The sequence below is a fragment of the Myotis lucifugus genome, unplaced genomic scaffold (genome assembly GCF_000147115.1).
Source record: "Myotis lucifugus unplaced genomic scaffold, Myoluc2.0 scaffold_6, whole genome shotgun sequence".
Classification (NCBI taxonomy): Eukaryota; Metazoa; Chordata; class Mammalia; order Chiroptera; family Vespertilionidae; genus Myotis; species Myotis lucifugus.
Window position 1 is genome coordinate 10,362,587 of NW_005871054.1, and position 17,671 is coordinate 10,380,257.

The 17,671-nt window shown below is 37.6% G+C and overlaps 1 protein-coding gene across 1 annotated transcript in view; it reads left to right on the plus strand.

The window, feature by feature from the left end:
* The window catches only part of NRXN1 (neurexin 1), a 973,903-nt gene that overhangs the window by 684,998 nt on the left and 271,234 nt on the right, over positions 1 to 17,671 (plus strand). The window contains exon 18 of the mRNA XM_023746047.1: positions 14,791 to 14,972. Within this exon, the coding sequence (XP_023601815.1) occupies positions 14,791 to 14,972 (182 nt within the window). The remainder of the gene's footprint in view (positions 1 to 14,790; positions 14,973 to 17,671) is intronic.

The following is a 17,671-nucleotide window of genomic DNA, read 5'->3' on the forward strand; positions in this document are numbered from 1 at the left end:
CAAAAGTTCTTACAACATGGTTTCCTGCATACTTCTCATTTCTGTGTACTTATTTTCATAGGTCATTATAGTTTATTAGAGGCCTGGCGCATGAAAATCATGCACGGGTGGGGTCCCTCTGGGTGGCCTGCAGTGATCAGGCTGAAACCTACAGTCCAACGCCAACTGCAGCTCCTACCTGCTGCTCCCGCCCATCCCAGCCCCACTGTGCCTGCTGCAGGCTCGCGCCCAATCAGTCTCGATTGGGAGAGACTCGCAGTGCCACAGCAGAGCTCACCAGCCATGATACCTGCATCTGGTGCCCTCCTGAGAGGAGTGGCCTGCGGGATCGGTCTGAAACCGGCTCTCCAACATCGCCCAAGGGGTCCTGGATTGCGAGAGTGTGCAGGCCAGGCCGAGGGACCCCACTGTTGCACGATCAGGCAGGGGAGGGATCGTGGGAGGGCTCCAGGGTGTGTCTGGCCCTGTCATGCCCAGTACCCATCAGGCTGGCCACCTGGGAGGGACATGGGAGGTTGGCCAGCGGGTGAGGAACCGTGGGAGAGCTCCAGGGTGTGTCTGGCCCATCTCGCTCAGTCCCCATCAGCCAGACCCCAGCAGCAAGCTAACCTGCTGGTCGGAGCATCTGCACCCTGATGGTCAGTGCACATCATAGTGACTGGTCGACTGTTTGCCCCCTGGTGGTCAGTGTACATGATAGCAAGCAGTTGACCGGCCTTAGCATATCATTAGCATATTACGCTTTGATTGGTTGAACAGTTGACCGATCACCGGACGACCGGACATTTAGCATGTTAGGCTTTTATTATATAGGATTCTTATTTTGTGACATACCTTCTGCTGGGCCTCCTTGCCCCAGCTCCTCGCCATTCATCTCGTTTTCCACATAGAAGCCTTGATAATCTTGCTGAAATTCAGAACTGATCGTGTCATTTCCCCAGTGAGAATCCTCCACATGGATCCTGATCTCTGCTTTAGTAAAAACTCCATCCTCCTTGGCATGTGTCTTTTTGACGTGTTGAAGATTATCTGGAAAGAGTATGGGCAGAAGACAATAAAGTCAGGTAACTGATTTCTCTAGGGTGAGTGATCAGGCTACTTGTAGAAGGGACGTCACTGTTTTGTTCATTTCCCTAAACACTGATTTCAGCAAGCTGACACCTTTTCATGGGTACAGAACTATTTGGGTCATAGACAACATCCTTACCATAATTTTCAAATGGTGCCATGGGGAGAAACTAATTTGAAAATGGGGTAGATTCAAGAAAACATGATACTCCCCCACCCCATAGAATCTGCCAGGGTGAGTAACAGTGACTGAGTATAATAAAGGTAATAGGTTGTTACTAGCCTCTATGGAAGGTTTTGATAAGAAAAGTTTCACATGATACTTTGTGACCATAACAAATCATTACACCTCTGTGAACACCAATTTCCTTTAAATTTATAAAACCGATAATTATAGTTTTCCTATTGAATTTACTTGACTGTCCTGAGTATAAGAAATGCAAGGAAATATTTTGTCATTTTGTTTTAAAGTCTATATAGAAACTAGAGGCTCAATGCACGCATGGTTAAGGTCCCGATCAGGGCCAATCGGGGCCTTCCTTCAGGCTGGTGGCCAGGGCCTCCCTTCCCTGGTTGCGGGCTGCTGGCCGGGGCCTTCCTTCATTCCACGCTGCCCCCTGGTGGTCAGTGCACATCATAGCGAGCGAGCGAACTCCTGGTTGAACTCCTGAGGGGACAATTTGCATATTATATATATATATTTTTTTCATATTCTTTGGTATTCAAATGAGACCCAAAACATGCATAGATATGTACCAAATGTAAGTTTTATTTTCTCACATAGTAGTTACAATTCAAGGTAGGAGAGGGCAGTTTCTAACCTATGGCTTCCATCTCTAGGACTAAGGCAACTGTTTCCTCAGGTTTCATTTTGGTAACGCCTCCTAGTGTCTGATATACACAATTGTATCAAACAGTGGTTAGAAAAGTATATTGCAGTAAAAGTCCATGTGGCCAACCAAGTATTATGTTAATGCTATATATGTTTGAGTTCCATGTTTGGTACATGGTCTGTGCACCTAGTAGCATCATTTGTCTTAGTTTTTGTCATCACTCAGAACGAAGAAAGAGGAGCGTGGGCAGGAAAGTGCAGGTACCTTTCAGGGCCTGAACTGAAGACACTGGACATCATTTTTGGCCATGTATTCCTGGAGAGAGCTTAGTCACATGGTCCCCTTAAGCTCCACGGGAGAATGGGAAATGTAGGCTCTACCTGGACAGCTGTATTGTATGCCCCGCTTTGAATTCTATTATTAAAGAAGGTGAAGTAGACAGCGGTGAACATCAGCAGTCTTCACCACAGACATAAATGGAAAGAATTATCAAGACAATAGAAACCTTTTAAAAGGGACAAGTTGGGTAGTACCAAGTTACTCAAACAGTGCAATGGCTTATTAAAGTACCAAAATTTAATCAAATTTATAGCTAGTTTAGTCTCAGGAAACAATGCCTTTCCTCAGGTCTCTTTTTGTTAATGCCTCCTAGTGCCTGATATGCATCTCTGTATTGGTAGTGTCCAAACAATGGTTATAAAATTATATTGCAGTAAATACAGTAGCCAACCGACTATAATTTTAATGCTACATATGTTTAATGGCTTCCATGTTACATGGTCTGTGAACCTAGTAGCATCATTTGTCTCAGTATATTGTTGAATTTTCAGAAAGCTCTCTATGTTATGTTTTAATTCTTGCAAATTGCTTGCCAATTTAATACGAGCAGCATCTAAACAGTAAGTAATTGCTTATGATAATGAGTGCAAACTAATTTGCTCGAATATGTTAATATTCACAAAGAACTGTTATACTGCCTGCTGTTCCAAAAATACTGCTCTCTTGGTTAAATGTAGCTTTTAGATAGCGTTATTGTTACAGACCTAACTAAAATAATCACTTCAGTAGTATCTACCCCAAAGTTATAAGAGTATGACTTCAATGTACCAAAGAAGGAACAGAAAGACATGCCATTCTTTGATAAATGATTTAGAATATTCTAGAGAAAAAGAATCACATGCTTAATAATTAATTCTAATTAGTGATTGATAGTAGTAAGCAGATTATACTGAGTTAGAAATGACCTCTTTTTTTCCACAAGAATGATAAAACTTAATTTTAAGGACTTAAAAGACAGATGGTAAGCAACTTCATTTGAATAAAATGCAATTTAAAATGACTTAAACTTTTAAGAATGATCCTAGAGATCTGGGTGTTTTGTAAGTTTGAAGCCTACCTCTCCCCTTAATAGTACCCTTCCCTTTATCCTTATAGGTCTTTTGCAATTATTTTCAGAGCTGCTATTTGAAGATGCTAGAGCTCAAAGACATGTTTCAAACCTGAGGGTCTTTTGAAATTAGGGACCTGAGTGCTCAAGGATCTGAGGTGCAGATTGGAACCACTTTGTAACTTTAGTCTAGGAAGATAGAATCTTATGAGCTAAATACAAAAGAAGAAAGGTTTGACACTTCCCTGCCCCGGGGCTGATTTGGCACTTTAATCCCCCCTCTAAAAGTTCAATCATTTCAACTTCAAAAATGACTCTCACACCTAGTTATATATCTTCACATGGGTGGTGAAATAGAAAGAACTCTGTAGAAAACCTTTTTTTTTTTCTCCAGCATTTTCAAAATCCATGTCTTTGTTGCATTCCATTGGCTAAATATCTTCATGGGGTGTGTGTGTGTGTGTGGGGGGGGGGAGTTCATCTATGGATTTTAAACCTTGTAAATACCCACAATTGCTTGTCAAAGTAAGTGATCTAACTTCCCAATATTTTGCTTCTTGTAACTTTTATTATGAAAGTATGTGGATGGATATATCTCAGAATTGGCTGAATTTTATTCTTATTGTTATCTTCATAAGCTGTTCCAGAAAGCCTGAGATAAAGAATGAATAAATAAACAAACCAAAAATACATACACTTTATTTTAATTTGCTATCAAATTTTACTTTTTATACTAAGCATAGAGCAGGACTTAAATTAGAAGTAGTTACTTTTCTGGTAAAGATGGAATGAACACATTTGTGATAAGTAGCAAATATCACCAAGACACTTCTTATTAAATACATTTTCTCTCTTTTGACAGTACTATCACATTTTTTCTACATTTGTGAAGTCATATGACTTTGTTAAAGGAAATTTGCATTTCATAGAATTATTAATATACTGAGATATTGGAACTGATCTAATCTCTCTTTAACACTAACCTTGAACTGTCCCATTTTCTATGATATGATTTGTACTCTGTATTTATCTAGAGATTTAATTCAGGAGACAAAGAGATAGGAAAAAGTGGTGCTTAAAATGCATCCGCTTCTTTATTAATTTAAGTGGATCTACATCCTATTTCTGGAACCCATTTTGCACCTCTGTGACTTTTCTCATAACAATCCTTCCCACAAAATACGTTTGCTCTTGTTTTCCAGAACCACATTACAAAGAACTTGGGGGTATTTCGGGAAACCAAGTGAACTCTACAATTTGGCTGAAATAGAGGGTTGGTTTGTTCAGAGGATGTCCAAAGATACCATAAGGATTTTTCACTTAATTTGGTATTCAGTTGTTTAATCATTGAATGTCTTTTCATAAGAGGAGTGGTCACAAATACCACTTCAAACAACAACAACCTGATGTTAGTTTGTAAGGTAGATTTAAGTTTAAGGAGGGACAAGAAAGTATCAGATAAGCAGGGATGAGTCTTCATTCCAGCATTTAAAACTGAAGGTGATAAGCAATGGCTATAAGAATGGAAATACAGAAGTTCAAGAACTGACATCTGATTGAATGGGTAGTGATCAGTGTGGAAAAGCTACATTCTCAAATGATGACATATACCTTTCTATGGTCTCCAGGGTCTTGTGTGGTGCTTTATACATAGAAATGCTTAATTCAATTGTATTGAATGTATAGATGTTTTTATTATTGAATTATGCTGTTGTACTGCCTTTGAATTCTCTTTCTCCTGTCATAATATTCTGCTATTGTCTCAGTATTGTGTTTTGTTTGCTTTTGTAAAAAATCCTAACTCCTTATTTTGAATTAGAATCTTTCCCTATCATTTCACTAAGCTCATCTGGCTTTCAATCTTTCAAATAACTTCTAAACTAATTTCACACTGGATTTCTTGCCCTTATTAAGTTAGAAGAAATATAAATCTTCCCTCTAAAATGACCAAAATTCCCTGTCTTTTGACTCATCTCTTCTATCACAACAACTGTATATACTTCTTTTTACACATGTAATTATCAGAATACATTAGAAAAACATATGTTAACATCTGTACTGTTTTGTGTGTTTTTTTGCCTCTTAATAACACTAGTGTCCCTCTTAGATTTCAAACTTATGAAAAGAATTAGCTCACACACTAATTTGAGTCAGTTTAAATAAGATTGGACAAGCACATTTTATCTCAAGGCTATTTACCTACATGATTTTAGGGCTGGAAACTACTTCATAAGAATTTCAGTGACTTCTACATTGATCCACCCTGATAAATGAATAGATAACTGGATGAATGAGTACTTGGTCTACTGGGTGAACTGATCTCAGATTTGACTGTTCTATTTAGGCTTTTTTTTTTAATCTAATTTTTAAGTACCTTCATTTTAAAGGCTTAATTATGGTTTGTTTACAATGAGCTATGTTATAAGCAAATTTCTTATATGTAGAAAAATATGTAAGTCTTCCACCTACCTCCAAATGCTCCCTGGTTCTCATAGCCAAGCAAAATCTCCAGTTACACTTGATTTCAAGAGCTAGGGATTTTTCAAGCTACCTGTGTTTCACAGAAGCCCACCATCAACAATCTTATTCAAATCCTAAATTGTTTTTCGTGATTAATACATTCCCTTTGAAAATTGTTCTGAAATAATTTTAGATTTATAAAAAAAGTATAGAAGTAAAACACAGGTTTTCCTTATCCTTTCAGCTACCTCCCCCAAAGTTCACATCTTACATAACTATAGTTCAGTAATTGAAACAAGGAAATCAACACTGACATAATGATATTAACTTAAGACCTTATTTAAAAAATTACCAGTTGTCCCAATTATGGTCTTTTCCGTGGTTCAGGATCTAAACCGAGATCTCACATTGCCTCTAGTTGTCATGTGTCCTTGGTCCCCTCCAATTTGGGAGTTTTTCACTCTTTTTCTGATGTCCCTAATCTTGACTCATTTGAGGAATGCTGCCAGTTATTTTGTAGAATGTCTGCAATTTGAGTTTCTTGGATGCGTTCTTAGGATTAGACTGAGGCTATACATTTTTGGCAAAAACAGTACAGAAACGATGTTGTGCCCTTCTCAGCATATCATGTTTGGAGGATCTGAATTAGATATATTCCATTTCTGGTGGTGGCAATTTTGATGACCTGGGTACAGTGCTGCCTCATTGGTTTTTCTGATGATTATACATTCTTAAAACCTAAGGACTAGCAGGCTACATCCTGCTTTTCCCTATAAAATATGGAGATCTTTGGGATAGTCTATGCAAATAAATTGTAAGAACAGGTACCGACTCTCTTATGTTCACCATTGCCTGGTTGAAGAGCCTTATGACTCATCACAGCTATTCCTTGCTCTTACATAATGAAATGGAGAATGGTATTCATTATCAGAGTGTCCTAGGACAGTGGTCGGCAAACTGCAGCTCGTGAGCCACATGCGGCTCTTTGGCCCCTTGAATGTGGCTCTTCCACAAAATACCGACTTCTGCGCATGGGCCACGAAGTTTCAATCGCACTGTACATGAGCACCCACACGTGGTATTTTGTGGAAGAGCCACACTCAAGGGGCCAAAGAGCCTCATGTGGCTCGCGAGCCGCAGTTTGCCGACCACTGTTCTAGGCAATCTATTCCCTCATTTGAGCCTGTTGTATTTGGTGAATTTCTCTAGATTTCTTATACAACTACAGACATTCGTTCCATTTTGTTAACGGATGTAAGCATGAAATTTGTTATACGCATCTGAGAATCAGGAGCCTTATGTTATTCATTATTGTATCAATGTTCCCGACATAGTTCACGGAATATATTATGTCCTTGTCCATGATTGATAAATGAATAAAAGCACATGAGTTTCATGAAGATACCAAAATGAAATCTACTCTCTTCAGTTGACATACTTTTAAGATAGAAATTTCAATAAAAGACATCTCTGATATATAATAGTTCATAAGTTAAAAATAAGTTCTGTAGATACAGAGGAATGAGAGTGGGATGCAGGACTGAAAAAGAAAGCTAGGCATGCAGCAGAGAAGCATAAACCAGCAAGAGCAATAGTTACTTCGGGAGGAAAAGCTGTATTCCACTCGTGAATGCCTAGGTGATAGAGTTGGAGCTCAATTTGACGCCACTTCTAAGTCAGAAGCTAATATTCTATCCAGTTCCGGTCCAAAATAACTAGCAAATAGTTTTAGCTGGGCCTGGGGCGGGGAGAAAATGACTTAAATATAGCAGACAGGCCGGAAGATGTTAAATGAGAGGAACTCTGAGGTGTAGAATAGAGGGATTATAGTATTAATAACAAAGATTTGTCTTTTGTACCCCTGTTCCGCAAATCTGAGGCCTCAGAATGAGCCAAACGCTTGGATGGCTTTGGAGGCAGATGCCTACAATAAGGCTTTGCAAAGGCCTCACACCTTGTAAAGATTCAGGCGCGACTCGGAAAATGTCAGAATGTGAATGAATCATTTCTGCTAAGTGTCATTCCAGAAGCTTTGAGCCTCCCCACATCACACGGGCTGGGTACTATTTGTGGAACCCCTGAATACATGCCTAAGACATGGACAAGGTCGGTCAGCCACGACTCCACTCCGATTCTAAAGAATTATTACAGTTATTAGAAAGGAGCATGCTTGGTTTCAAAATAATTGATACTTTTTTCCACATAGCATGTTCTTTCCATAAATGTCAAAATATGAAAATGTCAAATATCAAAATGAAAAATATACATGATGCATTTATAAATATATTATTCTTTCCCAGATCACAAGAATATAGGATTTTTTTTTATTATAGGACATATAGACTAGAAAAATATGGAATATTTAATAGAAAACGATTTTTATTAGAGAAAAGTTTTGGGCCAATAGGCAAAGGGAAAATGTTCTTATTTTCTCATTGAAATATATAATTACTATTGAAATTATGTTTGAGAGGAATGGTTGTTAACCTCATAGGAATCATGATAGCTTTTTGCAGTTCCATTTTCTTGATAGTTTTATTTTAATTAAAATTTCTTATTGAATAAGCACACACCACGTTTTTATTTTAAAATGGCATCTTGGCTGGAGGAGAGCTGGAACTTGTATAGGCTGCTTAGTGGGGAGACGCTCTCTGCTTCCAGGCCCCCAGGTTTGCTGAGGAGTCTGAGTGGTTCAGCCTCCTTTGATCCCATTGGAAGTTTGGCAGATGTTAATTGTTAAAGCCTCATGAGACCCCATGGACCCTGAGAGTCTAGCAATATTTTGGATTTGCATGGGCTTCAAGAGTTTTTCGTGAAAGAACTTGAACCGAGTTCACGATTCGTGTTTAATAGAATAGCATGTGTGCACTGACCCCTCACAGTGTCCCTCCTAGGAGATTCCAATGCAGGAAAACTGGGTGCTCCCAACGTTGGCATTTCCTGTTTTTCTCAGTTTGCATTTAATTTTGTAAATGGTCCACAAACTTTAAAAAAAAATAATAATTCATTTTCTTAGTCCCTAGGAGTCTAGGGTACTGATGGAGCATGCGACTTGCCATTTATGAAAAACCTCCCAGCGTCCCTACTATCTTGAATGTCATTGTGAGCCTACTTGATTAGGCTTTCATTATTTGGAAAACATCTCAACTCTTCCTGAGTTTACTTTCTTTGGTCTGATTCAGACTACAGGTTTATTTCTAAGCCATTTCAGCGGCATGCAATGTTTCTTGCCCTGCTTGTCATATTAAGGACCTACCTGCTCTCTTTCACTAGGTCCAGGGGTGAAAACCCTGTCTCATTTTCCATTCCCTGTAGCTAGTTGTAATGCATTTGTCCATTCTCATAAGCCTGCATCTTAAACGAGGAGTCTTAAATTATGATATACGTTTGGTCTTTATTTTCAGTTTCTAATATTTCTGCATCTTTAGAAGCTTCGTAACCATTGAGGGCTATCTCTTCTCAATCTTGGTAATTGTTGTCAATTACTTTCTAACATTAGAGGTGGTTACATATTATAGGTAGGAACTCCTATTACTCTGAGTCCATCCCTTTCTCCTCTTAAAATGTCCACATTTCCTGAGTTTTTAAAGCTCCTATCTGAAATTTTAACATTAGGAAGCTATTGTGCTAAGTTTCATGAAAGAATTCTTTGTGGTCTTACAAAAAATGTACAGAAACAGAGAAAGACAATTAACTGTAATAAGTTGTTATTTTAATGTACATGTACGGTTAAGGTTTGTTCTTTTTTTTTTTTTTTTAAGTTTCACCACTTTAAAAAATTTTCCATAGTCTAAAACTTATTTTTCATATAAGGTGGCCTTATTGTTTTTGCTTTATATGAACTTTACTCGAAAGAATACTTCCATAGGTAAAAGCTGTTCAGCAAATTTACATTTAAGAGCAGCCTGTTGACATGGTTGTAGAAAGAATAATAGCTCCCCTTATTTGTAAGTGTTTTACTTTTAATTTCTATCTGACTACCTGGCAAACTTTCACTGGAAAAAGTGTTATATATCCCTGTTACACTTAATAGAATCATAATGGCCTAAATGTTTCATGTTGGCTACACAATGACTTTTGAAGAATTATAGGATTTCAGAAAAGAATCTTTTATTCATTTAGTTATGTTAAGAATTAGAAGCTAATCTATTCAGAAGTTAATTATATTATTGTTCATGTAGCAAGGATCCAGAGCAACCACTAATCAAGCCATACCTGTACATGCTTATTGGTTTTCTTTTTCAGAAACGTTCAATTCGTTTGGGGGAATATACTAGCTTTTTCAGGAACACGTGAGGCAGAAGTGAGCACATTTAGGGAGGAAATGGTTGGCAAGAAAGAGAAGAAGGGAAGAGAGTCCCCTATGTAAATATGTGTTAAATAAAGTATAAATATATTTCTTCTTCTAAAATCACAGGCAGTTCAGACATTAGCAATAAGACCCCATGTGTAAATTGTACAAACACTTTTTGCAGTGTAAAGTACATGGATACTGCTAAATTTGCATCTGATGGAGCCAGCTTTGTTAATCAATGTGGAGTGATGAGTGTAGACTTGCTGCACTACTTAAATGTGGAGATTGCTGAAAACCACTTTGGGTTTGAGTCACCCATACATTCAGTGATGTGAGGGATGTCAAGGTTAATCCGCAATAAATCCATTAGTAGTCATGGCACTGAAGTGTCAGTGCTTGCATATAGAAGCAGGCATAATAATGACGGCGATACATTCCACCATGTCGATAAAATGCTTGCAACTGATTAAGATGTACTTTTGCTGCACATTGAATTCACTTATAACATAAAAGATGTTCCTATAAAAATAAAAATTTAAAAATAAAGCTAGATTGCAGTTTATCTTGTATAGGCTTACTTCTTTATTTAATAGTCACAGTCAGTTTTTTGCATCAAGCTATAATTCTTCCCATCCTAGATGCTTTATGGTGATGAACTAATACTATTTTTCTCATGAAAGCTCCCATTTGATGCAATTTAATATCCTTCCCATTGTCAATTATTAGTGGATGTAAGTAATGGATGATATAATGGGTTTTTATGAAAAAAAGTGCTAATCCAAGGAATGAAATACTGAAAAGACTAATAAAAATGGGGGTCTAGGAAAGTCATTTCTTAAAAGGCATTTGGTTTGAACATAACTTTGAAATAAGTTAAACTTTTCTGAAGGTTCTTATAGCAAGATAAAGCAACAATGTTGCAACATTAGTCATTTTATTTTTTCACCACAGACATACATACAAACACTTCATCTGTTTTCTGTAAAATGTATTGGGCACTTACTATATGCCAGAAGTGGGACTAAAGTGTTACTGTGCAGTATGTCAGTTAATCCTGATAGAAGTTCCATGAGATAATAGTGTTATTATGCTCGATTTTTTTTTTCAGGTAGGAAACAAAAGACTTAGAATAAATAGTTTTGTCAAGATCATGTAGCTGGTAAATGATACAGTTGGAATTTGAGCTCAGTTGTGCCTGAGTCCAGAGTTTACATTCTTAATGTCTTAATGATTCTGCTTCAGTAAGTACATCATTGCCCTTGGTTCAGAAAGATGGAATTTAAAGGACATAGATTTGGAAATGTTAGTCATCTGACCCACTATATTTTATTGTTGGAGTATGCTCATATTCTCAAGGTTACCAAAATGGAGAGTAGATGGCAATTTCTTATCTTGATGGAATGAGGGCTTTAAGAGCACAGAGATTTTTGTAGACTTTGATGCAAAGTGATTTTTTTTTTTTTTAGAAAAAAGGAAGCCAAGATGCTTACAGAGGTCGGTAGGAGAGAACTGTGTCATGGCTGGACATCTAATTCCTTTGCTTATTATGGAACTGTGCCGATGAGTACAATTCAGTGTATTGTTGTGCATACAGAAGAAAAAGGAAGAGAGATTGCCTTTCAGATTTATCTGGAGAAAAAGGACACTAGAAATAATTGTATTGTTTGACCCAGGGTATCCCAACTGCTTTTGCTTTGTTTGGATGAAACCTAAAAAATTGGAAAGTCATTGTAAGGAGGACAGAGTAGCTAATAGCATGCTAGTGGCCAAGCTGTAACACTTATTGGGAAAGGTTGAAATCAAATCTTGAGTAATGATATTTGTATTGTGACATTTATCTTGCTGAAAATATAAGACTTTAAATTATTATCCTCAAGTCCTGTAACCGAGCAACGAGAAACTTTCGTAGTTCCATAAGTTTGGGAAGTGTACCCTAAACCAAATGTTAACCTACATATATTAAATGTCCTGTCATTTCACATTTATATGTGATTTTTTTCTTTTTTGAAAGCATTGTGGGGTGAAAGGACAGTATATGATCATGAAGTGCAAATGTCACTTTATGGATATGAGACATTAGAATACGATAACAGTTGGCCTTGATAAATTCAGACTGACATATCCAATTAACTTTTTTTGACCATCTTGTTATCATAACAGAAACATTTCTGTAATTAAAAAAAAATCCCACACGGGAGTCAGAGCCTGGATACTAGGTTTCCTACAGGTCTGCTAGGTAACCAAGTTTGCAACATGAGATAACAAGCCAATCCTTATGGCTAAATTTCCTCAAATACAACAGGGGAGCCATGCTGGCCTTACTTTCCACGCAGAAGTAGAAAATAAAAGAAAAATTGTTGTAAGATAATGTTGTAAGATAATGTAAGGTATTTGCTGCTTTGCAACACTGCTTTCCTTGCATGAGTCTGAGAAACACCTGGATTCTCATACGTTTTATATTGTCAAGTAGCATCTCTGGTTTTGAATGTTTTTCTTACTTCACATGAAATACGTAGTCTTTAGAGAACAAAGTTAACTAAAAGGGAGAAAATAAAATTTGGTACCAGCATTCAGAGGTCACGAAATCTCCACATCTGTGTTTTAAAGAAATCTTCACTTCTAAATGTTCTTGTCCTATTTTTATCGATGTAGGCGTTACTGAAGCATAGAACACTTAATCACCTACAAAAATTACCAAGCAGGAAAATACTGATCAAATAGTGCTTCCTTATTAATATCCAGATGAACAGTCTTCTAATGGTCCTGAAGGCTATGGCGTTCCCGGTACACTAATCTGTATATTCTGAACTTTCTTCGCTTGCACAGGGGCTAGTGCCTTTAAATATAACCTACCTATTCTCACATGAGAGAGAGAAACTACGTTTATTTATTAGTATCCAAAAAAATGCAATGGAGACATGCACAGCCTCTCTACTGTTGCATTTTCCACAAATTTCTGTTCTGTCACTTTTACATTCAATATCGTCCTGACACGCTTCTTGGGTCAGGACCATGTACCAAGGCATTTTAAAGCAGTCAGGCACAGCCGGCAGAGTGCACAGTGCTTCAAGTTTCCCAAGGGTCCAGTGGTCGGCAAACTGCGGCTCAGCAAACCTCGGCTCGCGAGCCACATGCGGCTCTTTGGCCCCTGGAGTGTGGCTCTTCCACAAAATACCGGCTCTTCCACAAAATGCCGACTTCTGCGCATGGACCACGAAGTTTCAATCGCACTGTACGCATGCCCGCACGTGGTATTTTGTGGAAGAGCCACACTCAAGGGGCCAAAGATCTGCATGTGGCTCGCGAGCTGCAGTTTGCCGACCACTGGACCATGGAAATGACTTAGACATAATGCAGAGAAAAGCTGGCTCCACAATACACTAAAGGGAAAAATTGATATTTTTAGCTATTTAATTAAATATACATGAGTGTGATATTGTCAACTTCATTTAATTGGTAAATTTGGTAATCATAGAAATTTGATAGGCAGATATCTTGAAAACATACCGATGAACATACAACTTTTACACATAAGCCTTTCTCTTGGTAGAAGCTATTTTTCATAGACACAAGATGTTTCGTGGCCTAAATTTTAATATTCACTCTTACTGCTCTCCTTATCATGTTCAACACATAGTAGGTGCACATTAAATATGTAGTGGCATTTTTTGTTGTTGGAAGGCTACACATCCCTCTATAAATTGTACCCTAAGTTCTGTTCCTGTGGTAACAATAAATACTTCTGTGTGTGGAGGAAGATCTCCTTTGCATTGTATATATCTTTGCAAATCTCTTCCAAATATCCTGACTGAAACAATTGATTTTATTGCACCCAGTGAGATAAATTCCAGGGGAGCAAAGGACGCCTTGGATGCTTAGTAAACCTGTTAGAAAAAACTAAACAAAGCAAAAAACACACACTTGTTTTTAAAGTAAGATGGATAATTTACTGACATAACTACTAGGAAGTAAAGTCTGAACATTCACCACATGTGGCTATGACATTATTCTTAGTGCTGCAAGACTAGTATTCACTTTGTGGGGGAAAAAAGAATGGGTCTTTCCATGATGCTGGGTAGTGTGACAGCTACTAGATGTTGCTTGTTAAATAAGACTTGACTTCTATGGATGGGATCTAATATCTGTATTTTCTTGACATGACCACTGGGGCTTACGGCTGTTCATCCATTAGTTATCATCTGTCATATGTGAACAGACACGTTCCCCATAAAAGTTGATTCGCAGCGTATTTGTCGCGATTTGCTTCACTGTGCTGCATGGCCCGGTCACATCTGCATGCAGCCCCTGTTTCAAGACCAAGTTGATATATGTTTCTGCTCCTTTCACAAGCGTCCAAAGTCAATGTTTCCTACTACACTATTTCTTAAAAACTGGCAGAAAGAAATAAAACCCCATTACATTCTATGCTTGTCCAACTCCTTTGAAAAAGCAATAATCTCCCGTTTGTTCTGAAACACCTGCTGGGAGATTTAATGAGTGTATTAAAAACTGAGCTGCCATGATATTTCTTTTAAAAAAATACAACAAATCTTTTACTTGAGAATGTGTGATTGAAATCTGCTATTTGCTTATTTGCTTTGCCAAAGTTTTTGTTTGTTTGTTTGTTTGTTTTTAATGTGGCCATAATATAAATTTAATACTTTACTGATATGTCAACCTAACAAATATGGGAAAAGGTATACCTCACATATTTGGACTAATTGTTTTTTTGTTTGTTTGTTTTCCAGCTGGGACAACGTATATCTTTAGCAAAGGTGGTGGACAAATCACATATAAGTGGCCTCCTAATGACCGGCCAAGTACACGAGCAGACAGACTGGCCATAGGGTTTAGCACTGTTCAGAAAGAAGCTGTATTGGTGCGTGTGGACAGTTCTTCTGGCCTGGGGGACTACCTAGAGCTGCATATAGTAAGTACTTTAAAAATAAGATTCAGCTTTGCTTTTCACTGTTAGGGTTTTGTTTGTTTGTTTGTTTGTTTGTTTGGTAAGTGACTTATAATTAGTTTGTTGGTTTTAAGTTTCTCTCCCCAGCAACCAGAACTTTTGGTACAGAAAATATAAATACATTCAAGAGTAATAAAGTCTTATACCTATTACTATTATAATTGATAAAAAATGTTCTTCATAATAGAAAATATTGTGCTTTTGTTTTAAGTGTGAATTCCTCTCAGTTATCTGTCTACAAAGGTTTATTTTCGGTGTGTTTTAGTGCCTTTAGGCAGCCCCGTAGATGTCGTTTCTTCAAGCTGGAAGCCGGGGGTTATGATACTGGTGACATCAAAAGAGATGGATCCAGTGTCCTTATGTCTTTTCCAGCCTGGATAGGGAATGGTCTGAAGGTACACGCCATGGATGGGAGAAAAGGAAACTTTAAAGATATTCGGGGCAGTGAAAGAAAATGGCAAAAAACATTGTTTCTGTGCTATCTTACACTTATTTTTAATACATAAGTGTCAAGAAAATACAATGCCATTTATATCCTGGGACCTTTCCTTTTTCTCCAATCTCTAAGCCTCCCACAAGAATTTAGTCAGCACATAGTACATAGCAAATAATAGTTTATAAATGAAAAGCTTTCTTTATCTTTTAACGTTGCCATCACTGAGTAGAGCTGGGGAACTCTTCCCTACATCTCTGCGTTGTTACCTATTTGTACGGTTGTAATTTTGCATCTCCTCATTTCCTTGCAATATTTGCAAAGAATCATAGGCAGGCTTTCATTGTTTAGAGATGTTAATGTTTTACTGATATGTCAAAATAAGAACCATGTCACATATTTAAAAACTGTCAAGGGTTCTTATCATTATAGTTCTTGGTCTAACGTATCTTCTGGGAGGTTCCAGAAGCATATAAATCTCTTCATGCCCCTTTTAATCCTTGAGGTATAGTTTATCTCTTCTGCCTCATGCGATCATGTAAGTTGGTTTTGTTTTTGTCTATCCCTATAAGTTCTCCATTTACCACTATCTGTGCCTCAAAGGATATTTGATTAGGTCAACATGTTCTTCCCCTTAGGCACTCATCCTAAAATGTTAGGAAAATCATCAAACACGAAAATATGTTATCACAGACTTCTACAGGACCTTAATTTTCAACATTTTATTCATTTATTTTCATTCATTTTTATTTATTAATTACAGTTGACATTCAATATTTTATTAGTTTTAGGTATACATCATAGTGATTAGACATTTATGTAACTTATCAGATGATCACCCCCAATAAGTGTTGTACCCACCTGACACCATATATAGTTATTACAATATTGACTATATTTCCTATTGTGTAAATTACATCCTTGTGACTATTTTGTAACTGCCAGTTTGTACTTCTTAATCGCTTCACCTTTTTCAGACAGTCCTCACCCTCCTCCGCCCTCCCATCTGGCAGCCATCAATTTGTTCTCAGTATCTAGGAGTTTGTTTATTTTCTTAATCTTAGTTTTCTATTATACTTATAGAATTTCAAATACACTGAGTAGGGGGTTTACACTGACCACCAGGAGCTGAATTCATTGTTAATGTTGGAAAGAAAACAAAACAAAACACTTCAGCATGACCATTATTGAACTGTTTTAAATTTACGGTTGTACATTTTTCATTCAAAATGCAGTTGTCAAAAATGGGACTCTGGGGCCCTAGCCGATTTCACTCAATGGATAGAGAATTGGCCTTCAGACTGAAGGGTTCCAGGTTTGATTCCAGTCAAGGGCATGTACCTTGGTTGCGGGCACATCCCCAGTAGGGGGTGTGTAGGAGACAGCTGATCGATGTTTCTTTCATCAATGTTTCTAACTCTCTCTTCCTCTCCCTTCCTTTCTGTAAAAAATCAATAAAATATATATTTTTTTAAAAATGGGACTCTGGGATAGTAATTTCAGCTGCCTTTCAGCAAATATCTAACAATCAAAACTGAAAGCATCTGGGTTTTTATGGTGTCATAAATAAATGATCAGTTGAGATAAACTTAACTAGTGCAGTAAGGATTCTTGCTGTTTAGCATAATCTCAACTTCCTAAATGTATTTGCTCCATTCTGATTTAAGAGCCCTGCTACTTCAAAAAATAAATAAAAGTGGAAACAAGAGCTTTTGCTCCTGAAAGAAATTACTTATTGATCTAGAACCAATTACACATTTACCCTGCGAAAAGGTTCTACAGTGATCTCTCTCAAGTCGTAAGGGGCCATGTTATTAAATTACACACCCACTGTTGTTTGTTTTATGGTCAAAGAGTTTTAGTCTACAAGAATGGGTTTTTCTTTCCAATTCTGATCAAATGCGGGCTTACAATCGTCATGCATAACGGATTGACTTTCTAGATGTTCGTACCAGCCCCAGTACCTTCCACAGCTCCTTTGCTGGCCTCCTTTCTGAACCTCCTCTCATGATCTTGCCTAGCCAATCACTTTGAACTCAGTGTCTGCCTCTAGATACCCTTCCTCTTGAATTTGCTATCTTCAAACTCTCCCTTGATTTGAGAGCATGTCCTTGACTATGAAGTGGAAAATGGACATTGGTTCCCTGGGCTTACCAAACGTCCTGATTGGTTAGCCCTGTTCACTCCACCAACTACTCATACCCAGTTTTAGTCTAAATCTGGCCAATGA